The following is a 25,161-nucleotide window of genomic DNA, read 5'->3' as shown; positions in this document are numbered from 1 at the left end:
CTGGAATCTGAATGCTGAACTATAAAGTTCTGAGTTGAAGAAAATGTCTGCAACTTTGCTATGAAAATTAACATTAAACCCAAAGTTTACTAAGAAAATAACAGAAATTAAATTCCATCGGATGTCGGGAGCATGAAGCACATCATGGAGTATCAAGGTCTTTCCACCACGCAAAGCAAGTTTGCAGGTGCCAATGCCTCAAACCTCGATTCTTGCATTGTTCCCAACGTAAAGCCACTTGCTTTGATACAGCAACCGACGGTATTCCATGAAGGATCCCCAATCCCTGCTTACGTGGTCTATGGAGCCTGAGTCTATAATCCAAGAAGAAGAAACAGGTTCTGTTAGAAAAACAGTACTAGAAACATATGAAACATGTGAATTCACATAATTCACTAATACTTTTCGCTTTAGCCTGTTTGGAACAATCACGTGCGAAATGGCCCATTTGTTGGCAGGCGAAGCATTTGACCTTCTTCAGGTCTAGCTTCTTCTTCCCGCCTTTCTTTCCCTTTTTCTTGAATTGTTTCTTGCCCCTTGTAAATTGAGGACCGCCCTTCTTCCCTTCTTTTGGGGCTTCTTGCCCTTTTTGAAATTGGGCTTTGATTGGGAAGTACCGGCATTCTCAGTCAAATAGGTATGTCCAGAGCTCTTGTAAGCCTCTAGACGTTCATCTTCCGGCTCCAGATGCTTAGCTACATCATTAAAAATGATGATGTTTTCATTGTGGGTTAGGTTGACTTTCATGTGCTCCCAACTTGCAAGGAGTGACCTGATGACAGCCTACACTTGCTGCTCATCAGACAAGTTATGTCCAGCTTCCTTCAGTTCCCGGATCATATTGGCCATCTCTCTCAGATGTTGCTTCATAGGATTGTTTGGCTTGAGCTTATAGGTATCGAACTTAATCGTCAACTTTCTAAGCTTGGTCGTAGAGACTCCGCCAAACTTATCCTTCAATGCTATCCACATGGCTTATGCAGTTTTGTGCGACTCAAATTCGCACATCAGGTCGTCAGCCATGGAGCTCAAAAGCGTGATTCTTGCTATGCTATTCTTCTTTTTCCAGGTTAGATATGCCTCTTGGTCTCTCCTGTGCTGGACTGTGTTGCCAGCTTCAGGTTCAACCATAGCAGTGGTGAGAGGCTCTATCGCATCCTGTTCTTCTAGGATATACTGGACCTTTCGGTGCCAGATGTCCCAGTTGTCCCCGTTAAGCTTTTCCCCTTTGTTCAATTCAACAATTATGTTCTTGGTTGCCATTCTTAGTTCTGTGACAAATCTATCCCACATTAATCTATGTTCTCTTTAAAGAGAACCGAACCAAAGAACATTTCAGTCATATAGCACAATAAAGTATACAATGTAATGTGCCTATATTATCCTCAATCAATAAATAATGAAATTACAAGATCTATGATCAGGAGAATACGTTTGTACCTCCCATCACACAGATACTAGTAATTATCATTATATTCTATCAAGAATACTATATAAGCACTTCAAAAATGTAACCTTTAGAAGTCTTATCTTCTAAAAGCTCCCACTTATAAAAGGCATACACATTATATTCACAAATAATCATACAACAATAATTCAAGTAATTTCATTAAATGAAATAGCATACTTAGTCTGTTTACAATGCATGAAACCACAAACTTAAGGCGAATACAAATATTACATCATTTGATATGAACATAAAGGTAATCAAGCATTGCTTTTCTTAGGCTTCTAAGTTTGAGCGTTTTGTTCATAAAGGAGGACACTAGCTCTATGAAGGATTTCGGGCGTACCTAGAGTATTCAAAATCTTCAGATAGCTACACGGAGGTCCGGTTACAGTATTGAACTCGGATCTTGGAGACACAGCAAATGCATAGGGAGAAGGTGAAGAAGAGAGAACAGAGGGAGGAGTTTTGAGAGCAGGAAAAAGAAACTGTAGTCATCCACTTAAACTGATCATGCAGTTACCCACTTAACTACACGTTTTTTTTAAAAGAGAAAAACTGCCTCCTCCGTAACTGTTCCATCCTTTTTGCAAATCATATAAAAAGGAAAAAATTACAATCAGAGACCCACAAGTTTTGCTATTCTCATCAGGACCCCAAATGATAATTGGGCTTGGGTCCAATCCACCAAGGGTGGACTGGCCCATTTTCTTACACCTCCCTTACCAAATCTTTCGACAACCAAAGAGAAAGAAGGAACAAAGGCAGCTCTTTAATCCTAAAAACACAATCTAGCTGAAAGGAAAAAATTTCGAGCTTACCCACAACTCAATGCACCGAAGGTACAATGTTGAGTGGGATTTGAGGGAGGCCTGCAACTTTCTAGTTTCGATTCTACCTTCTATGAATGCCAGTAGCGAAGGCCAAGTAGGACATGGTGAGGTTGAGGGAGACTTGCGAGCTCAAAGCCTCAGACTTGGGATGCGATTGTGAGGGGAATCAAGGGAGGGAAGGGAAATGAGGATACTTGACAGGAAAAGAGAAGAAGTGTTTTTTTTTTATAAAAATGGTGTCGTTTGAGATTTCTGGTAAGTAAAAAAAATATAAACTGGGTAACCCACCGAACCGAGGTTACCCAGTTTAATACTAGTTTTTTTCGGTTAAATCGGTTTTTTATCGGTTCAGTAGACCACCAGTCCAATAATTAAACTAGATCAAACTACAGACAGATTCACTGGTTTTTTGGTTGAACCGGCCGGTCAGATCCACTCCGGTTTTTTTTTCCTTGGTTTTCCCCTTCAAGCATAGCTTGTCTTTGTTACCAAAAAAAAAAAAAAGGAAACAATGAATCGACATGGAAATAAAACAATAACTTCCCACCATAAACAAGAAGGATAAACATTTAACTGCAAGCCATGCCAACGTATTTTTTCCCAAAAAAACAATTACATGTATTTGAAATTTGCAGGAATTATTTGTTTATTACTTGCTAAAGATGATACTACCCCTCTATCTTCGATCTTTAACATAAAAGTTAGATAACTAATTTATAGATACTAAAAAAATTAGTTATTTATAACAAATTTATTTTTGTTTTCTTAAATTACCCTCTTAAATCATTTGCATTGAAACTAGCCCTAGCCCTTCATACAAACTTTCTTGACACGTGCAATTAATAAGAATAGTTCAGGAAAATAATAATAAATATGAAAAATAAAGTAAATTGAGATATTATATTCAAAATGTAACCCCAACCAGCTCTATCAAATAAGAAAAATTATTGGACAGTCATGCATAAGTAACTTAAATTATTACTAATTCTCATAACATGTAAGTAACATGCAATAACTAGTGAGGAAATAATAATATATGCTTATTTTTTACTTGTTATGCATGCATATTACTTGCTTGTTATAATTTTTTTTTTTAAGATTAGATTGCTCACGTAGGGCTATACAATAATTTTTCTTAATTTTTTTATTAAAACCGAAGGCGTTGTTTGTGTTTAAAAACCTCATGGGGCCAATATTACATTTACTCATTTGATTAGTTCAATAAATATAAGCAATATCCTAACCAGCATAAAAATTGTTTACAAAGGAAAAGTTTTAAATAAAAATCTAGAATTGAAATTCATACAAGATGTTTCAGTGGTGCTGGCCAAATAAAAGTGCTAATTGCTTGGTTTGTTTTTTAACTCCACCACTACACTCAGAAAATTGTATCCCATTTTTATTAAAAAAATCCGAAAATTAAATAAAGCTTTTTTTTTTTCTAGGTATAATATAATAAAGCAAATCAAATAAATATATATTTTTTTGATAAATAGAATTTTGGTCAAAATAATTTTGAATAGCTCCAAACATTAAATAATATTCAATAATACAATACACATTTTTTTTGGCCAACAAACATACAATACATATACAAGCATTATTTTGTACGATGTCATATCAAATATTTTATAATATTACCTCCCATCATTAATATAAAATTTTATTTGACTTTTATGTTTTTATAAATATAAAACCCTAATTCACACTGTCTCTCATATTTTATCTATCTTTTTTTAAAATAGTCCTTGTAATAATAGTAGTTCTAACCAATACACTTGATCATCAATGATATTTTATAAAAGAAAACCTATATTTATTACAAATAAGTAAATAACTAACTCAACTATCTTTTTTAATCTATTCAAATTAGTCCATTAACTCTGATATTAACGACCAAGATAGTATAATAATTTTACCAATTGTTACTCTCTGTGATGTTACAAACTAATCTTAAAATTTTAGGAGGCAAGTACGTGCATCAAATATATAAAATCATGAAAAATTAATAATAAAAAATGTGGTTTTAAAAAAGTATTTTTAAATTCAAAATTTAGAAATGTAAAATAAAAATCCTGGAAATGAATTTGTAGCTGAAATAGTGAAATATCAGCATTGTCCACTTGGGATTAAGAATATGTTTTGATCACCGTTTGAAGGAGGAAAAGCGTCTAGGAACATGTATAACGGCGGTTTGGAGCTTTTTAAAAGTAAATCGGGTGTTTGGATGACCTTAAAATGTAACCAACTTTTGGAGGAAACTGCAGACGCGTTGAGTCGTTCTGAATAGCTGCGTTGGGTGCGTTAAGAAGCTCATTTACCATTAAAATAGCATTTAATATGCTAATTTAAAAATGCCCCTACCAGATTTGCCCTTTACCCTCACTCCTCTCTCTCTCTTCTTTCACTCTTCTCCCTCACACTGAATAGCTCCCATTTTCTCTCTGTCGTTGCGTCGCTGGTCTTCTCCCATGCGTTAGTTTTTCTTTGATTTGGGCTACTCCCCTTTTGTACCCAAAAAAATAAACTTTATACTCATTTCATATCTAAGCATATATATTTGAAGTTAAACGAAATGGATTGTATTTATGACTCAATTAGATACCAAATTATACAAAGCTAACAATCCAACTAGTTATATGGTATTATTTAGTTCAAGAAATTTTAATTTTAAAGAATTTAATTTATACTCATATTTATCCATTAAATATATTTTTTTGCAAAAAAATATATTTAATTATCTATCATGTATGTTCAAATTCCTCTCACTAACAAATATTTTATTTTATAATTTTAATTTTAATTATTTTTTTAACAATTATCACATTAATATCATATAATATAAAACACTAATATTCAATAAAATTTATGGTCTTTTCAATCATTTTACATTTAAACTTACTTTTTTATTAATCATCTAAATAAGTTTTAACTTTTTTAACTGACCTTTTATAAACATCAATCCAAACATAAATCATATTATACTAACTGACTTTTATTCTAACTTCAGTTTGCAAAAGTCAATTATAATAAAAGTCAGTTTTACTACCGCTAATCTAAACACACTCTAAATTGTCAAACCAACCATCAGACTCACATACTGCTGCAAGTCAATGTAAGTCATCCCCATTACAGGCCCAAAAATAGACATTTATCCTAAATACAGCCCCTTTTTTTGTGATAAAAATAAGATCTACATAACTCCTTTCCTAAAATAATATAGATATAACCTGCTCAAACAGGTTTCTCTTTACATATAGAGCTCACCAGTTATCTTGTATAATATCATATCAAATATTTCACATCTTCATAGTATAAAAATTTCACCAGGTCTTTTATTCTTCATAGTGTGACAAACTAACCTTAAAATTTTAGGATGGAGATATATATATATATATATATATATATATAAAATCATGAATATATGTTCAACAGATTCGGAAAAGTAAAATTCAAAATTAAAAGGATGTCCTTTGCTACCTGGTCATAATCGTGTATTACTAGGCCTTGAGCCACTCATAAAAAAGCAGTCAATCGAATACCATTAATATAATGCATGGCTGAATGAAGCACAACCACTTATTGAAGAAAATCAGCAAACTAGCAAAGGAAATGTTTATTGAATCACAACATAAAATGCCTATCGGCAGAACACAAATCATAAAACAAAGTGATGGCAACAAACTTTGCCATTCATTCCAATTAATACAGCTAAGAATTAAAAAAAATTTAAAAAACAAAATGCTGATATCACTGCAAGATAAAGCCACAAAAGACGTCTCCAAACTTAATGCTGACCAATCTCCTAGTAAATCTGAAAACTATAACAGTAAACGACTAAAGAAGATGGTGGAAAACACTGCCATTAACAGAGAAACAAACATTTTCGTGACTCTATCCTACTATTTATATGTGCTTTAGCCTCACTAAGTATCCTGCTATGTATATTTCATATGTCTTTTACAAACATCAATTGCAGCGATCAGGAATGGTTAACAATTACTTTCCCATCCTCTTGTAAAATTCTAACTTCCAGTATCATTAATAAAGAAGAAACTTGAGCTATCCCTGATAAAGAATAAATATAAGACGAGGATATTCATCAACAAGACACTAAAATCTATGACCGTTTCACCACAAAAAAATTTATATTTGGGCATTTAACTTTCATAATACTTCCTCACCATATCTTGCTTCTTCAAAGAAAGATATGCAATTTCCTCTACATTTTTTAACAAAAATTAGGAAGAAAATAGAAAGGAAATGACAGCACCAGGGGTATTGCAAGCCGGACCTTCTCTTGTTCCCATAGAAAGAAAAAGTACATCGCCAGTGGAAACATATGATACTTGACCACATATTAAAGGTACATAAAAAGACAATTACCCATCAAACCATATTCTTGCCAAACAAGTCAATTAACTGTGTAAATTCACAATACAAGCTTTTGCCAACCGCTCATGGTAGTTAACATGAATATTTGTGGAAAATGAATTTGAGGTGCAGTAGATCTCACATTGTTTTATTTCTTCAGCACGCCTCCATCAATCATTCTACTGAGAACCTTAACTGCCTTGTCATTCTCATTGTTTTCAAGAAGATATGGAATAACAATGTTGAGAGTTATGGAATCAGGGAGGCATTTGTTCTCTTCCATTCTATCAAGCAAGGCCACGGCTTCATCAAGAAAACCCTCTTTGCAAAGTCCATGAACCATAGCAGTATAGGTACGCACATTTAGTTGATAACCTTTAGCCAAGAGGTGCTGAAAAGTGTCCCATGCATCATTTAATCTATCACCTTTGCACAAACCATCAATAAGTATAGTGTAGGTCTTCACATCAGGCCGAAATCCTTGATTGACAATTTGCCTAAATAATGTAATTGCCTTGTCAACATGTCCCGTTTTGCAAAATGCATTTAACAAGATGTTATACGTGCTTACGTTAGGGCGAAGGCCCCTATCATGCATCTCATAGATAATATACTGTGCGCATGAGATTCTTCGTGATTTGAGCAACCCATCAATAACAGAATTATAAGTTACAACGCAAGGAACCAAATTTCTGGAATCCAGTTCCTTAAAAAGATCCATCGCTTCATCCACCATTTTCATCTTAAAGCATGCGTTGATCAAAATGCTATAACTAACAATGTCAGGTGCCAAACCATTTTCAATCATCTTATTAAAAACTTCCTTAGCCTCAATGATATTATTGGTCAAACAATGTCCATCTATCAAAGTATTATATGTAAAAACATTAGGTCTCTGATCACTCTTCACCATCCTAGCAAATACAGCTTGAGCTTGTACAATCCTTCCATCTTTACATAATGCATCAACTAGGATGCTAAATGCATAAGCATCTGGTTGTATGTCTTTCGATATCATTTCATTGAGTAATTGATTTGCTTGATGCCATTGATCCATGCTACAGAAGCCATGGATTAGACTACTATAAGTAACAACATCTGGAGATATCCCGTGGTCAATCATTTCAAAATAGAGATTGTGTGCATCATTAACTAGTCCTTCTTTACAAAGCGCATCAATGATTGTGCTGTATATAACTATATTGGGCTTAACAAGGTGCCTCCCCATTACTTTAAGCAATTTAAGAGCAGATGTTGTTTTTCCCATTTTACACAGCCCATTTACTAATGTTCCATAACTAACTTCATTTAACTTCAAACCTTTTGCCATTATGTCATCGTAGAAATCTAGAGCTTTGCCAACATTTTGATTTAAACAGAGTCCTTTTATTAGTGTATTCAAAACTACAGCGTTTGGTTGATAGCCCATCTTGAAAATTTTCCCCAACAGAGAGAAAGCAAGATCCATCTGACCGACGTGGCAGTGGCAATTGATCAAGATGCTCAGGTTAAATAAATCTGGCACGTAGCCCTTCAACTCGGCTTGGGCAAGAAGTGAGATAACCAGGGGATAATGTCTCATCTTCACTATGGACCCCAAAACCTCATTGATATATTTTCTAGAGGGAGGGGGACGCATGTGGAGCAGGCGAGTGACTGTATCAACAGCGTCGCGGATGTTGTTGGGGTTTGGGGACTGGGAATGAAGATAAGATTTGCGAGTGAGGCAACAAGAGAAGAAGTGAAGGAAGTTATAAGTAGCAAAGACAGGAAATTTGGTGGAGGAGGAGTACCTTGCAGATGCTGAAGAAAGCATATTTGGGATCAGATTGAAGGAGGAGTACCTGCGATGCCTCAACGCTTCTTCAGTTCACCGAACACAAAAATGCACAAAGCTTTGCCCAATGAATCAAATCGAAGCCTGAAAGGAGGGTGAAGCCAAGGTGTGATGGAAGAAACAGAAACTGAGGTAGTGACCAGTGAGTTCCGTCTCTCTCATCGGCCGGGGAAAAATCTACCAGGCAGGCCTTCGTATTTGGGTAGTCCATTTATTTCTTTGTTTGTTAAAAAAAAAAAAGGCCGAGGATGGTCCATTTAATCAATCGTTAATGTGGGTATTCTTTCTTCTTCTTTTTTTTTTTTTTTGTTATTTAGGTTAATATTTAATCAGGACTTCAAATTTAAAATATAAGAACAAATACAAAAAAAATATTATGATTTTGCTAAAAATTAGATATTTATTTGTTTTACTCCAAGGAGTGATTGGATGCTGAGGATAAAGATAATTGCCTGATCTTTATATGAAATAATAACGTTATTTTTTTTTTTGAGTTATTTTTCAATAAAACTCCTTTCTAATTTATATAATTATTTTAAAATGTTTAATTCAAATATCAAAACTTATGATATAGGCATGTGGTTCTATATTGAAAATAATTTATATCAACTTTTTCGTATTTATTATGCCTAGTTCTCCAATCATGCATAGCATGTGTTCTTTTTTAATTTTATGTGAATTTATATTTAAATGTCATTAGATAGTAATATTTTAAAATTGGGATAAATGGTGTTGTGTAATTGAAGAATTTGAATAGAATGGTTATAAATAACTTAATATAAGTACCGGCTAATATGATAGTAGTATGAAATAAGATAAAATTTATAAAAACTTATACTGCATCATGATATAACTTAGGCTTCACAGTACTTTTACACCCCACCACAAAACATTTGTCATCTACAGTACAAAGAAAATAGTAAAAATGGCATGGAAACAAAACAATAATTTCCCACCATAAACAACAGGGGCGTACATTTTGTTGCAAGCCAACCCAACATATTTTTCTTGACCAAAAAAAAAAACAAGACAATAACATGTATAGTCATACACAAGTAATTCAATAATTAAAGAGTCTTATAATAAATACGTAACATACAATAGCAAGTTCGCTTCCTTGTTGTAAGGTCTTTTAATAATTAGATTGCTTATATCGAACTACACAACAATCTGTCCTAATTTTTATTTTGAAACCGAAGGTGTTGTTTGTGTTAGAAAACCTCATGGGGTCAATATTCCATTTACTCATTTGATTGGTGCAATAACTAAGGATAATATCCTAACTACGAGCTTCGGTTCTAATTATACGATCTCGTTTGTAAGCTGTCTGCAAACAAAGTCCTGTAATTAGGATCGGAGTCCGGAGAAAGCAGTAAAAAAAAATGATTTTCAAAAGAAAAATTTAAAACAAAAATCTAGAATTGAAATGGCCAAATAAAAGCGTTAATGATAATGCTATCCTTCAAACCCCACTCTCCATGTATTGGGGTGGTAATGCATCAGGTTCTTCTTTCTCAATCTTCGAATCATGATGTTATGGGCATTGGTGGATTCTGGAGATTACTTTGGAAAATTTAGCTGCCATTCAAACAATTGCTCCTTATTTAGAAACTTTTACAAAATGTCTTATCCTCTTGTGATATTTTAAAGAAAAATCACTTGAACTCTTCTGGGCTTTGTCTCTTTAGATGTGAATATGAAGAATCTTTAGAGCCTTTATTTATCTCAAACTCCTCTTTAGTTTGGATGCTTTCTTATCCGAATTCCCAAGATAAATTTCCCAAAATTTAAAGTATGGCTAAAGGAAACACTTGTTCATCTTCATCAAGATGGTTTTCCTTCTCTAGTTTCTCGAATTATTTGTTTGTTTAATACAACATGGAGAAAGCGCAATTATGTTTTGCATTATGGAAAATATGACTCTCCAATCTCCATCATTCAAGAAATTCAAAATGCCCAATATTTCTCAACTTTAGCCTTCAAGGATTTTTCAAAAGGAAAATTTAAAATAAAAAGGAAAAATCGAAATGGCCAAATAAAAATGTTGATTGCTCGATTTGTTTTTAACTCCACTAAGAAAATGAATCCCATTTTCATTAAAAAGCATCACCCTCAAATTAAATAAAGGTTTTTCTTCTAAGTATAATATAATAAAACAAATTAAATAAACATATGATTTTTTTCAATAAATGATGTTTTGGTCAAAACAATCTTGTGTAGCTCCAAGCATGAAATAATATTCTGTGATACAATACCTATACAGGCATTATTTTGTACAATGAGTCATTGACATCAAATATTTTATATTTTTGCAGTATAATAATAACTCTACCAAGTTTTATTCTTCACGATGTGACAAATTAATCTCAATTTTAGGATGTAGATTCGGGCAATAAACATGTAAAATCATACGTATATGCTCAACAATTTCTGACATGAAAAAATAATAGTAAAAAATCTAGTTTTAAATAAGTATTTTTAAATTCAAAATTTAGAAATTATAGAAATTTTTAAACATAATTTCTAATAATATAAAAATCAATCAAGTATCATTAACATAATGCATGGGTGAATGCCGTCATATGTTTTAATTTCCATACAATATATAAAAATTGATTTGGCACATGAGGAGAAAAATCTACTAGTTTTGTTTTGTTTCAATGATGTGAATACTGTCTTTGCTGAATCTTCTATATAATAATATATACATTTTTTGATTGACATAATATATACATTTTAACATTTCTGTTAGTAATATATAGTTCATGGTAAAAATGTATCAAAATATTATGATTTTGCTAAAAATTATATATTTATTCATTTTTACTCGGAGAAATTGAAGAAAAAAAATTTATAAGTTTGGGTATCTTCAAATTACTTTGTACTTGATATCAACTTTTGTTAAAACAGGAATGTTAACGTTAAAACCTTTCTAACAAATATATTTTTGAGGCTCTGAATTTAAGTTTTTCTCCTTATAGAGTAAGGTATTAACAATAATAGAATATGTTTCCAAAGAAAAAATCGTAAAAAAAAAAAATCTTAAAAATAGAAAAATTGCAAATAAAAACCCTTCACAATATTAATATTCATTTTGACAATAATTTTTATGAACAAATCCTTAGATGCAACCTTTCAATTTACAAGGGCTTTTTTGTTTTGCGATTTTTTCAAATAAAAATCCAGAATTGAAAAGGCCGAATAAAAGTGTTGATTGCTTGATTTGTTTTTAACTCCACGAAGAAAATGAGTCCCATTTTCATTAAAAAAAGTATCACCCTCAAATTAAATAAAGTTCTTTTCTAAGTATAATATAATAAAACAAACTAAATAAACATATGATTAATATACTCCTCTAGTCCTATTTATAGGATAGAGAGAGAAGACATTTTTTGGTCCTATTTATAGGGTACTGAGAGAAATTTTCTGCATGGATGTATAATCTTACCGTCATTTATTATTGTATTGACTTTGTTTACATGAAATATAATGTATATTAAATAAGGATAAAGTTAAAAAGTTATTAAATTTTAAATGAGAGTTAGTAAAGTTTAAAATTTTTCTTAATTTGTATGAAATATACTGAAAGTGTCTTATAAATAAAACTAGATGAGTATTAATTTTTCCTAATTTCACATCAAAACCGGAGGCGTTATTTGTGTTAGAAAGCATCATGGCCCAATGAACATGTACTGATTGTGATCAGTTCGATAAGAGGTTAAAAAAAAAAGTATGCGTTAATAACTTAAAAAGCAGTCGTTAACAATTTAAAGTGTAACGATTAACAACTATCGCGATAAGTATTGAAAACACATTTTCTCAGCGCATCACAAAAATATAATGCATGAGTTATCAATAGCTGTTCCGAAAGTTGTTAATTCTTACACTTTAAATTATTAACAACTGCACTTTCAGTTATCAATACATACTGGAGGGAAAAAAAACAAGAAGATAAGAACAATTTGCTAATTAAACAAATAAAATGTCTGGCCATAAGGTCTTTTAGAATTTTAAAATAATTTGATGATTTCAAAAGACTTTTTTAATATTTAATTCTCTTAAGCGATACCTAATTGCAATTTTTCCCGTAAAATATGTGTTCAAAGAAAAAACATTATTTTACCCCAAAAAGAAAAAAGATTCAAACAAAAAACCTAGAAGTGAAATTCATACATGTGCCAGTGCTTGCATAGAGGAAATGTGTTAATTGCTTGATCTGCTTTTAGGCACACTAAGAAAAATTGAATCCCATTTTTATTAAAAAAATCATCCTAAAATTGAATAATGGTTATTATTACTAAATATAATGTAGAAATGAATTTAAATAAATATATCATAATTTTCGGTAAATATATAAAATTTCAGGATGGAGATATAAATATATAAAATCATGAATACATGTTTAAAAGATTCGGAAAAGTAAAATTCAAAATTAAAAAGACATCCCTCATTACCTGGTCATAATCGTGTATCAATAGGCCTTGAGCCGCTCATCTAAAAGCAACCAATCGAGTACCATTAAATATAAGGGAAAATTACACTCAGGTCCCACAGGCATAATTAATGTCAAAAAAGTCTCTCGAAATCGCAAAATGATTCTGAAGTCCCCAGGAACCTGTGTGTAATTAATTCTAATTGTGAAATTACCTACTTACCCCTATTAATTTGAAACTATTTACAACCTCAACAACGCCCATGGCATCCCACAGAATGAGTTATCATGAGCATTGCCGAGGTTGTCAAACACGTCTTCTCGGGTTGTTAACAGCCACTGTTGAGATTGTAAACGAATTGCTGTAATAAAATTAACAGGGGTAACTTAGTAATTTCACAATTAGAATTAATTACACACAGGTCCATGGGGACTTCAAAATCATTTCGCAATTTCGAAGGACTTTCTTGATATTAATTGTGCTCTGTGAGACCTGAGTGTAATTTTCCCTTAATATAATGCACGGCTGAATGAAGCACAACCACTTGTTGAAGAAAATCAGCAAACTAGCAAAGGGAATGCTTATCGAATCACAACATAAAATGCCTACCAGCGGAACACAAATCATAAAACGAAGTGATGGCAACAAACTTTGCCATTCATTCCAATTAATACAGCTAAGAATTAAAAAAATTTTAAAAAAACAAAATGCTGATATTACTGCAGCATAAGGCCACAAAAGACGCCCCCAAACTTAATGCTGACCAATCTCCTAGTAAATCTGAAAACTATAACAGTAAACGACCAAAGAAGATGGTGCAAAACACTGCCATTAACGTAGAAACAAACATTTTCATGACTCTATACTACTATTTCTATGTGCTTTAGCCTCACTAAGTATCCTGCTATGTATATTTCATGCTCCTCCGGTTTTAAATATAACAATCATTTTGTAGTGCAAATTGTAATACAAAATGGGTCTTATATTTAGGACCAGAAGAATATTTCTTTTATAAACATCAATTGCAATGATTAGGAATGGTTAACAATTACTTTCCCATCCTCTTGTAAAGTTCTAACCTCCACTATCATAACTAAAGAAGAAACTTGAGCTATTCCTGATAAAGAATAAATTTAGGACGAGGATATTCATCAACAATACACTAAAGTCTATGATCATTTCACCACAAAAAAATTTATATTTGGGCATCTAACTTTCATAATACTTTCCCAGCATATCTTGTTTCTTCATATAAAGATATGCAATTTCCTTTCCATTTTTTAACAAAAATTAGGAAGAAAATAGAAAGGAAATGACAGCACCAGGAGTATTGCAAGCTGGACATTCTCTTGTTCCCATACAAAGAAAAAGTACATTGCCAGTGGAAACATATGATACTTGACCACATATTAACAGCACATAAAAAGACAATTACCCATCAAACCATATTCTTGCCAAACAAGTCAATTAACTGTGTAAATTCACAATACAAGCTTTTGCCAACCGCTCATGGTAGTTAACATGAATATTTGTGGCAAATGAATTTGAGGTGCAGTAGATCTCACATTGTTTTATTTCTTCAGCACGCCTCTATCAATCATTCTACTGAGAACCTTATCTGCCTTGTCATTCTCATTGTTTTCAAGAAGATATGGAATAACAATGTTGAGAGTTATGGAATCAGGGAGGCATTTGTTCTCTTCCATTCTATCAAGCAAGGCCACGGCTTCATCAAGAAAACCCTCTTTGCAAAGTCCATGAACCATAGCAGTATAGGTACGCACATTTAGTTGATAACCTTTAGCCAAGAGGTGCTGAAAAGTGTCCCATGCATCATTTAATCTATCACCTTTGCACAAACCATCAATAAGTATAGTGTAGGTCTTCACATCAGGCCGAAATCCTTGATTGACAATTTGCCTAAATAACGTAATTGCCTTGTCAATATGTCCCGTTTTGCAAAATGCATTTAACAAGATGTTATACGTGCTTACGTTAGGGTGAAGGCCCCTATCATGCATCTCATAGATAATATACTGTGCGCATGAGATTCTTCGTGATTTGAGCAACCCATCAATAACAGAATTATAAGTTACAACGCTAGGAACCAAATTTCTGGAATCCAGTTCCTTAAAAAGATCCATCGCTTCATCCACCATTTTCATCTTAAAGCATGCGTTGATCAAAATGCTATAACTAACAATGTCAGGTGCCAAACCATTTTCAATCATCTTATTAAAAACTTCCTTAGCCTCAATGATATTATTGGTCAAACAATGTCCATCCATCAAAGCATTATAGGTAACAACATTAGGTCTCTGATCACTCTTCACCATCCTAGCAAATACAGCTTGAGCTTGTACAATCCTTCCATCTTTACATAATGCATCAACTAGGATGCTAAATGCATAAACATCTGGTTGTATGTCTTTCGATATCATTTCATTGAGTAATTGATTTGCTTGATGCCATTGATCCATGCTACAGAAGCCATGGATTAGACTACTATAAGTAACAACATTTGGAGATATCCCGTGGTCAATCATTTCAAAATAGAGATTGTGTGCATCATTAACTAGCCCTTCTTTACAAAGCGCATCAATGATTGTGCTGTATATAACTATATCAGGCTTAACAAGGCGCCTCCCCATTACTTTAAGCAATTTAAGAGCAGATGTTGTTTTTCCCATTTTACACAGCCCATTTACTAATGTTCCATAACTAACTTCATTTAACTTCAAACCTTTTGCCATTATGTCATCGTAGAAATCTAGAGCTTTGCCAACATTTTGATTTAAACAGAGTCCTTTTATTAGTGTATTCAAAACTACAGCGTTTGGTTGATAGCCCATCTTGAAAATTTTCCCCAACAGAGAGAAAGCAAGATCCATCTGACCGACGTGGCACTGACAATTGATCAAGACGCTCAGGTTAAATAAATCTGGCGCGTAGCCCTTCAACTCGGCTTGTGCAAGAAGTGAGATAACCAGGGGATAATGTCTCATCTTCACTATAGACCCTAAAATCTTATTGATATGGCTTCTAGAGGGAGGGGGACGCATGTGGAGCAGGCGAGTGACTGTATCAACAGCGTCGCGGATGTTGTTGGGTTTTGGGGAGTGGGAATGAAGATAATATTTGCGAGTGAGGCAACAAGAGAAGGAGTGAAGGAAGTTATAAGTAGCAAAGACAGGAAATTTGGTGGAAGAGGAGTACCTTGCAGCAGCTGAATAAAGCATATTTGGGATGAGATTGAAGGAGGAGTATCTGCGATGCCTCAACGCTTCTTCAGTTCACCGAACAAAAAAATGCACAAAGCTTTGCCCCATGAATCAAATCGAAGCCTGAAAGGAGGGTGAAGCCAAGGTGTGATGGAAGAAACAGAAACTGAGGTAGTGACTAGTGAGTTCCGTCTCTCTCATCGGCCGGGGAAAAATCTACCAGGCAGGCCTTCGTATTTGGGTAGTCCATTTATTTGTTTGTTTATTAAAAAAAAAAAAAGGCCGAGGATGGCCCGTTTAATCAATCGTTAATGTGGGTACTCTTTCCTCTTGTTTATTTTTTTTTGTTATTTAGGCTAATATTTAATCAGGACTTCAAATTTAAAATATAAGAACAAATACAAACAAAATATTATGATTTTGCTAAAAATTAGATATTTATTTGTTTTTACTCCAAGGAGTGATTGGATGCTGAGGATAAAGATAATTGCCTGATCTCTATATGAAATAATAACGTTAATTTTTTGAGAAAATTCTAATTAAATCCATTTGAAATAGCAAAATCTTAATTTAAACCTACACTTTTAACAAATTCTTAATTAGGCCAAGAGGCCTTATTGGGGATTTCTAAATGTCGCTAAAAGACCAAAATGCCCTTTGTAATTAAAAAGCCTAATTTTAGTTTTAATTCTTTTAACTGAATTTAACTAACATGTTTTTTCTTTAAACCTTATCATATGAACATTTGGCCAAAAACATTATCATATAAAAAAAAAAGAAAAATCACGATTATGGCCAATAAAAAATAATTGAAAAGTCAAGATAAAAAAATAAATAATTTCTAGATATCCATAGAATTATAAAAATTTGGGAACTAATAAAAATTTTACGATTTTAAATATCAAAGATTGATAGGATTAAAGATTTTTTTTTGGATGTAAGGAAAAAATCAAATCAAAGATTCACGGAATTCTTGAATATCTATTAAAATTAATTTTACTATTTCACAAATTACATTGAGACTCATCAATTCATCTTCAATTTCAATTAAATCTACTTGATTTTTAATTTCAGGCTTACGCCTACATTCAATTTCAATTAAATCTACTTGATTTTTAATTTAATTATTCTAGTAGATTTAATTGAAATTTTTTAATAAAAAACAATTAAAAATCAAGATAAAAAAAATACATGATAATGAATTAAAAATTCATAGAATTCTTCCATATCTATCAATATTAAATTTATGATTTCTCAAATCATGTAACGATTGATCAATTCATCGTTTTTATTTGCTTGAAAAGAGAAGGCTCGCTGGCGATACTTCTAGTGGAAGGAGAACTGGCACAGCAAGCAAAAGAAGAATCATCTTTGAGATAACATTCCCACGGCATGAACCAATATCTTATTCATGTTTTAGTTTGTGCCATTGTTTTAATTTAAAGTTGAAAGTATAATAATCCTTGAGATAATATATAATTGCATGTGATCATTTGCATCTGTGCTAACCATTGTGAATCTCCAAACCTAATGGAAGCTTTTCTTCCCGACCAACTTCAAACCTAATTAAATGATCAATATGTTTGTGTCATTGCATGATTCACGAGAGATTCATTGAGCAATGTTAAGTTTATATCTTTTTGATAAACTCTCACATTCAACAATATAAAATGTTGTATGTGGAAGTTGTTGAACAATCACACGAATACTCATATTTTTTATCCATTAGTTATTAGTTAACCTGTCAACTATTTTTAGTCACGTGTTAATCATATTATTTTTTAAAAAAGTTTCAATTAAATCCAATCAAAATACTGATTAAATTAATTTATTCATTGTAGGTTGGTATTAAAAATGACATCTCCTTCCAGATCAACATTTGCAAAAGAACTATTTTGTTTTTTTCCATGTAGATGGGCAATTTGTGAAGAATGTTGAAGGTCAAATTCAATATAATTGAGGGAGAGTAAGATTAAAAACCATAAGAGAGGGGATGACACTTGAAGAAATGAGAATAATGATAACATCATGGATTGGCATTGATAGTAATAATGTCGAGATGAAATATACTGTGACTTTTGATGAGAAGACCCTAATAGATCTTATTGATGATACGGAACTTGCAAACCTATTTCAACATAATGAGAGAAGTGGGCATGTGTATATAGCATGCAAAGAAAATGAAAATGTACAGGAAACATTTGATGAGCAACAAGTGTAAGTGACTTTGTTGTTGTTGTTGTTGTTTTTATGTTTTTAAAAAATTTGGTATTCATTATAGTGTTATTGTTAGTAACAAAAGTTGTGATTGAGTTATGCAGCACAGAGGAATTGCTAGGAGGCTCAGAAAAAAGCCCTCTAACAAATGAAGCACTTGGAGGACCTAGTAGCCTACCTTGTAGAGTACAAAGTGCACCCACACCCATGCCTGAATTGAACTCATTGAAATGGAAAAAATTGTTGTCAGGAGTATTGCAAACATTTGCAAATGCTGATGCTTTTAGAGAGACACTCTACAAGTATAGTATTGCTCACAAGTTTCAATACAAATTTTTGAAGAATAGCAAGGATAGAATGTCTGTGAAATGTAAAATTGAAGGGTGTCATTGGAAGATAACAGCAAATGCGATAGGGAAGCAAACTCATTTCCTACGTGTGACACAATTTCAAGATGAACATATTCATCATGCTCAAGACAGCCTTCAAGTGATACATGCTCGAAGAGCTAGTCTAACGTCATCTATTATAATTGAGGAGGTAAGGTCTCACATAGACAAGGGTCCAAACGAAATTAGGGAGACATTACAAAGAGACTATGGTGTGAATCTCACATATAAACAAGCATACGCTGCTAAGGAAAAAGCACTTGAGGAGATTCATGGTAGACCAGAGCAGTCTTATATGCTTATACCATGGATATGTCAACGGTTAAAGGATACTGATCCAAAAACTGTGGCTGAATGGGTAGCTTCTCATAATAATATTTTTGAGCGTGTCTTCATAGCATATGGTTGTTGTATAGAAGGATTCATGGTTAGGGCAAGACATATACTATATATAGATGGAACTCATTTAAGTGGCCCGTATAAGGGCACCTTACTATCAGCCTCCGCATATGATGCAGATAATGAATTGTTGCCATTTGCAATTGGTATTGTAAAAGGAGAGACATATGAGGACTGGACATGGTTTTTGGTTATGATTAAAAAGATAATAGGGTTAGTTGAATTGACAATTGTTTCAGACCGTCACAATGCTATAATAAGAGCTGTATGGGAAATATTTGGTGGTGAGCGTCATGCATTTTGCTATCGACACGTGAAGGAAAACTTTAGTGCAGAATTGATGAAATTAAATAGAGGTAAGAAAAGGACAAGTGCCCAGAGCAAGGATGATGCGCTAAAATTGCTTGATGACATTGCATATGCAAGGCTTGAAAGTGAGTTCAATGATGCTATGGAAAACATGAGAAGTTTCTCTTCACAATTATTTCAGTGGCTTGAGAATCATGGGGATGTTGATAGGTGGGCTTTAAGCAAGTTTCCATTTAGACGATGGGACAATATAACAACAAATCTTGTTGAGTCGTTCAATGCATGGATGGTGAAGGAGATGAGGCATAATGTTGCTCAATTGATCCATGAGCATCGAGAAAAGGTAGCAAAGAAAATGTATGCATCAAGTATGGCAATGAGGAAGTGGAAAACTATTGTTGGTCCAAACATAGAATCAAAAGTGAGAGAGCATGTGGCTAGAGTTAATGTTAGCTGAACATTATGGAGACATGATTTGTGTTCATACATCTTTTGGAGAGTTACAGGTTGATCTTCGTGCACATCAATGCAGTTGTGCAGTATGGCAAATGTCTGGAATTCCATGTCCACACGCTTGTACTGTAACATCCTGAGTTTTATCGGGTTCTTAATAACCTCTTTTGGTTGATTTTGAGGATAGATTAGTGATTTAATCTTGATCTTGGTGTTTGGGTTGGATTTGAGGCATGTTGGAGGAATAGGTGAACGTACCCCTCACAGGGTCGCCGCGGCGCACTGGGAGTTCCAGGTAGAGTGTCTTCTCAGGAAGGTTTGGTCGCGGCGAAGTCTTGGGGACGCCGCGGCGAAGTTGTTCAGGTGAGCGAGGCTTCCCTTTCGGGAAGGTTTCGCCGCGGCGAAGGTAAGGGCATGCCGCGGCAAAGTTTTTCTGGGCGAGCGAGAGTTTCCTCTCGGGAAGCTTTCGCCGTGGCAAAGATTGGAGTTCACCGCAGCGAAGTCGGGTTTTCAGGCGAGTAATCCCTCTCGGGATTAGTTCGCCGTGACAAAGATTGGAGTTCGCCGCGGCGAAAGGTCTCGAATCTATATAGTCTCGCGAGGGGTTCAGTGTGCGAAAATTAGAAAATCTGAAGGGAGAGAGAGGAACTCTGCTAGGGTTTCGAATTTCTGGCTTGGAGGGGGCATTTCTAAGGATCCATTACCTCAAGTAAGTGATTTTAACCTCTAATCTACTTTCTTTCTTGGAATTTCTGAGGATTTTTGGTGGAACCCTAGGATTTTCTAGGTTGTGATGGAACTGAGGTTTTTGACCGATTGTTTTGAGTTTAATTGATTGTTTTGGAATAGTCTAAGTATTTAATCGGCGTAGTTTTCTTGGATTTAAAGGATCTTGAGTTTTTGAAGCTAGGGTTTATGGAAATGGATGATTTGGGATTGAGGATGACAATGTAGAGGTTGATTCTGAGTTTTGTGAATTGGGTTATGTTAAGGAAGGTTAAATTGGATGTTTAATCGGTTTAGATTGTTGTTAGAACTTCAATTGTTCAAAATAGATGTTTGGGTGTAGAATTCCTATAGTGGGTCCTTGAGGTTATGAATTTTAATTGATGTTTAGAAAGGAACTAAGGTTTTAATGGATTGGTATAACCATGGAGTGTTGCCTTGATAGTTATACCCTTTGAGTTGGGTAGAGTTTTGATGGGAGATAGGAATTTTGTGTCCCCAAGTATTGTTTTGGCCACATTATTAGTTTGAAAGCTAATATATGATGGTTGTGTGTTTGTGTGCTTGTGTAGACCGATTGTGAGTCTTGGTGGTGCACGGGGCCACATCGTTGGTTTGTTGTTCCTTGCTCAGGCGAGAGGTAACCACTTTCCAATCCTTAGTACTTGCTTCTGTGGTATTGTGAGTAGATTTATGTTTTGTGCTCTAAGTAGTAATTATGTTCAAACTATATGTTGTATATAAAAAGGAAAAACCGTCTTGTGGGGTTTCGATTGATGATGAATGAAATATTGAAATTGTGAAGGATATGCCACTGAATGAAGTTACTTATGAAATGTTCGACTACTATTTGATTATGGTTTGAGCATGATACATGAATTGGGATTTGGTGAGAGTTTTTGATAGTTACTACCACGTGGTAAGGCCTCCATTAATGCCTGATGGTTAGCTCTTTACGTCTCCCATATTGAGGGATAAGCCTTTTGTTGAAAATTGTGCCCTAGGGGCTAATCATTATGTTTTGAACATTGTTAATTTATGAATTTATTAATTACGTTATCATATTATTTGCATGTTTACTGTGATGACTATCCTTGGATAACTCATGGTTTATCCTAAATGTCCCTGGTCGGTCATCTATGTGGGAGCAGAGATGAAATAAGACCAGTATGACTTTAAAGATATATAGAGATATAAATTAAAGTCATAGGCACATGTAAGAGTACAAGGTGTTGGACCGACCCGCTATGAGAGAGCTGCATGGGTTAAGTCATAAGCTTTTCTCATATACAAACCATGTCACTGTGCCCTTTGACCTGAGATCATCATGGATTCCTACATGAGAAACGCTTAGCTTTGACCTAGTCAAAAGTCACTTTTGACCGAGTGATCATAAAGACTATGTTCAGGCTTAGTGGTTTTTCATGCGGAGGAATGTGAATGGTCAAGATGGAATTTGTCCCTCACATTCGTAGAGAGATATTACTGGGCCCCTCGATGAGTGAGTCTGAGAAATGTATGGCCATATTATAATGGAAAGGTAGTTCCGTTTCTATACTCAGACTACTCAGGGATCGAGAAAGTAACAGTCATGAATAGGAGGATGACATTCTCCATGCCTCGTCTATGACCAAAATGTCGTGTGACAAAAGGGACGCGATATGGTTGTATGAAAGGTTACATCGTTCAACGATCCTCATATGATTTGGGTAGTCGTGATGTCTTGCTAGAGACTGCTTACGACTTGTGAGTCATTATAGTTAATGGCCCACTGCCAACTTCATATGGGCCTACAGGGTCGCACACAAAATAGCCCAACGCGAGTTATGATGTCCAGATTCATTGAATCTAAGATATGTCCAGATTCAATGAATAATATAGGGTGGACATGTATATATATATTCGTATATATATTATATAAATATAAGAGATATTAATTGTTAGATTTAATTTATAAGGATAAATTAGATCTATGTAAATTAATTCCGTCATATCTTTATTTTTTGAATTAAATAAATAGGTGAATTAAATCTGTGAGACGGATTTAATATAAACCATATTTATTTAATTATTCTCTTATCTGATTAGGCAATATTTGATATTGTATTAATTTTGGAATTAATTTAGGATTAATTTCGAAATTAAAAATCATTCATTAAACCTATAGCATCTTATATATTTGATATGAGGAGCTAGGGTTTTAAGAGGGAGAGCGAAAGCACTAAGCAGATAAGGGACGGCCAAAAGTGAGAGGAGAGGACGGATTCTCTGAAAACCCTAGACGGACAAAAAGGGCGCTAGCACGTCGTTCGAGATTGAGGGCTACTCGTGTGGATACCGGTAGAGGAAGCCGACCGGAGTTGTCGACTTCGAACGACAAAGGAGGCGAGCAGAGGCATCCTGAATGGCGGAATCACCGAGCCACCTGGAAATCGAACACCGAAGGTAATGCTTCTTACTACCTAACTTAAGCGCGATCGGTAGATCCGGGCAAGGGTTGAAAGTTTTAAATTTTGAGTCGTCTTTCAATTCCCTTCACCTTTTGGCTCCCTACGTCCCCCAGAGTGAGGGATACCTTTATGGCTCCTTACGTCCCCCATAGTGAGGGATAGGCCGGGTTCGGCTCTTGAAAATCCCCCAAAGTGAGGGATTGGTTGATGGGAATTGCATCATTGCACTTGCATGAATGTTGTGGCTATCATTTATTATATTACTTGTGAACTGCCCCACTTGACACCTCACGAGCACCTATTTAGTAGTACCTAGTATTGGAAAGGTTGGTTACTGGGACTTTGTCTCACCCCGTGGTTTACAATGTTTTCAGGTGAAGGTTCCGGGCGTGGGCCATCGGGAAGAGACGCAGAGGCTTGAGCTTGGTTAGCTTTAGGCCTCTAGCATTTGTATATGTATGGCTAGTATATATTGCCACATTTAGGACTGCTTTTGAAATATTTGATTACCCGGCCTTGTTGTAAACTGGAGAGAATGTATCTCCTTATTTTGGTTGGCCGGAGGCCATTGTTAGTGTCTTATGAAACTCTGGATTATTTTGTGGGAATCTTTTAGATGGGCTGATGTGATGTGTTTTGTTACCGGGCCGGAGGCTCGGAGGCCCAGTAGATGTAATGAATGATTTTAGTTGCATGCAACGGATTACGGGTTGACCCGAGTTTGAAAGTCAATTTCTAAAAATATGAAATTTTCCTTCTACTATGGTAGTTCATTTTAACAGATTTCCTTTTCTACCATAGTAGTGATTTTGTGATGAGTTATAATGTTTTTAAGGTTAAGGGTTTTACAAATTGGTATTCAGAGCCGGTTTGTTTCTTTGAAATTGTTTCTTTTCCTAGTGGCAATATACATACTTCATACATACCTTCCCTGTTTGTTTTGTGTTTCCTTTCTTTCTTTACTAATGAGGGTTTCCATCCTTAGTTGGGGAGAGGAAGGATGGTACGGACACGTCAAACAGATCCAGCCGGTAACGGACCGCCTCAAGAGAATGAGGCTTTTCTGAGACAAATGAGGGAGATGATGACGGCGGTGGTGGATGAAAGGTTGAGGAAGTTTGAAGAAGACTTCACAAGGAAGCATCAAGAGTCGGTCAATCAAGAGGACCGAGAGAATGAGGTGACTATGGAGGCACGAGGAGTAGGAGAAAGAGGGGTTAGGAGCGGTGATCGAGCTGGAGATTTACCTCAGAGGGAGGAGTATCGAGCGGCTAGCCAGGGAGGAGATACTTCAGAGGGAGTGATTTACCCTCCGTTGCTGAATGACATCACCAAGGTATGGAGAGAGGTGCATCGTCATGATCCTCCACAGTTCAAGGGAAGTTTGGAACCGTCAGATGCAGAGAAGTGGATTGAGCGGATGGAGACAATCTTTACTGCTGTTCCTTGTCTTTCCCCGCTCAAGGTACAAGTGGCGGTTACCTATCTTGTGGAGCAAGCAAGGCATTGGTGGGATAGTGCAAGACCTTCTGATATATCTCAGTTGGACTGGGATACCTTCAAGCGGATGTTCTATGATCACTTCTTTCCGAAGGAGTTGCGAATGGAAAAGCAATTCCTGTTCTACTCCTTGAAGCAGGGCGAGATGCATGAGGACCAGTTTATCACAAGGTTTATAGACTTGGCAAAGTATGTGCCCAGGCAGACGGAAGATCATTCACTCTGGTTAGCTCAACAATTGATGAACCGTGCAAGGCCGGAGTTGAAACAGCAGTTGGCCTTGTTAGAGGTCAAGACCTTTGAGGAGATGTGTGTGAAGCTGCGGGTTGCGGCTAGAAGGACAAGAGAGGTGGTAGAGGCAAGGAGGGCTGAGAATCAAGCTAGAGCAGCCCGTTATCCTGGTCCTACAGGAGGAGTGGGGAAGAGGAGTCAATACAGCTCTGGGAGCTCGAGTAGCTCAGGGAGAAACAGGAACCAAGGGCAGAATCAGAGGGTGAACGCTCAGAGGGGCTTTATGCAAAGGCGCCAGAATCCAAACAATCAAGCTGGCGGGGACAGGGCTCCCGTCGAGAT

General features: G+C 34.9%; 3 protein-coding genes across 3 annotated transcripts; 1 reads left to right on the top strand and 2 right to left on the bottom strand.

Moving 5' to 3' along the window:
* Nucleotides 1–6,595: 6,595 nt before the first annotated feature.
* Nucleotides 6,596–8,470, bottom strand: LOC114750135 (pentatricopeptide repeat-containing protein At1g62930, chloroplastic-like). The gene has a single exon (XM_028938679.1). The coding sequence runs from the start codon at nucleotides 8,468–8,470 to the stop codon at nucleotides 6,803–6,805; it is 1,668 nt and encodes a 555-aa protein (XP_028794512.1). The 3' UTR covers nucleotides 6,596–6,802.
* A 6,025-nt stretch (nucleotides 8,471–14,495) lies between these two features.
* On the bottom strand, nucleotides 14,496–16,116 carry LOC114750127 (pentatricopeptide repeat-containing protein At1g62930, chloroplastic-like). Its single transcript, XM_028938670.1, has one exon. The coding sequence runs from the start codon at nucleotides 15,984–15,986 to the stop codon at nucleotides 14,496–14,498; it is 1,491 nt and encodes a 496-aa protein (XP_028794503.1). The 5' UTR covers nucleotides 15,987–16,116.
* A 2,088-nt stretch (nucleotides 16,117–18,204) lies between these two features.
* Nucleotides 18,205–19,916, top strand: LOC114750119 (uncharacterized). The gene is made up of 2 exons (XM_028938657.1): nucleotides 18,205–18,362; nucleotides 18,467–19,916. Exons 1-2 carry the CDS (start codon nucleotides 18,205–18,207, stop codon nucleotides 19,914–19,916), a joined length of 1,608 nt encoding a protein of 535 aa, XP_028794490.1.
* The last annotated feature ends 5,245 nt before the right edge of the window (nucleotides 19,917–25,161 follow it).

Source organism: Neltuma alba, unplaced genomic scaffold, assembly GCF_004799145.2.
Source record: "Neltuma alba isolate B1F8T4 unplaced genomic scaffold, ASM479914v2 tig00001071_pilon, whole genome shotgun sequence".
In the NCBI taxonomy this organism is placed as follows: Eukaryota; Viridiplantae; Streptophyta; class Magnoliopsida; order Fabales; family Fabaceae; genus Neltuma; species Neltuma alba.
The sequence above is the reverse complement of the archived record's forward strand: the minus strand, read 5'-3'. Positions and strand labels throughout refer to the sequence as shown.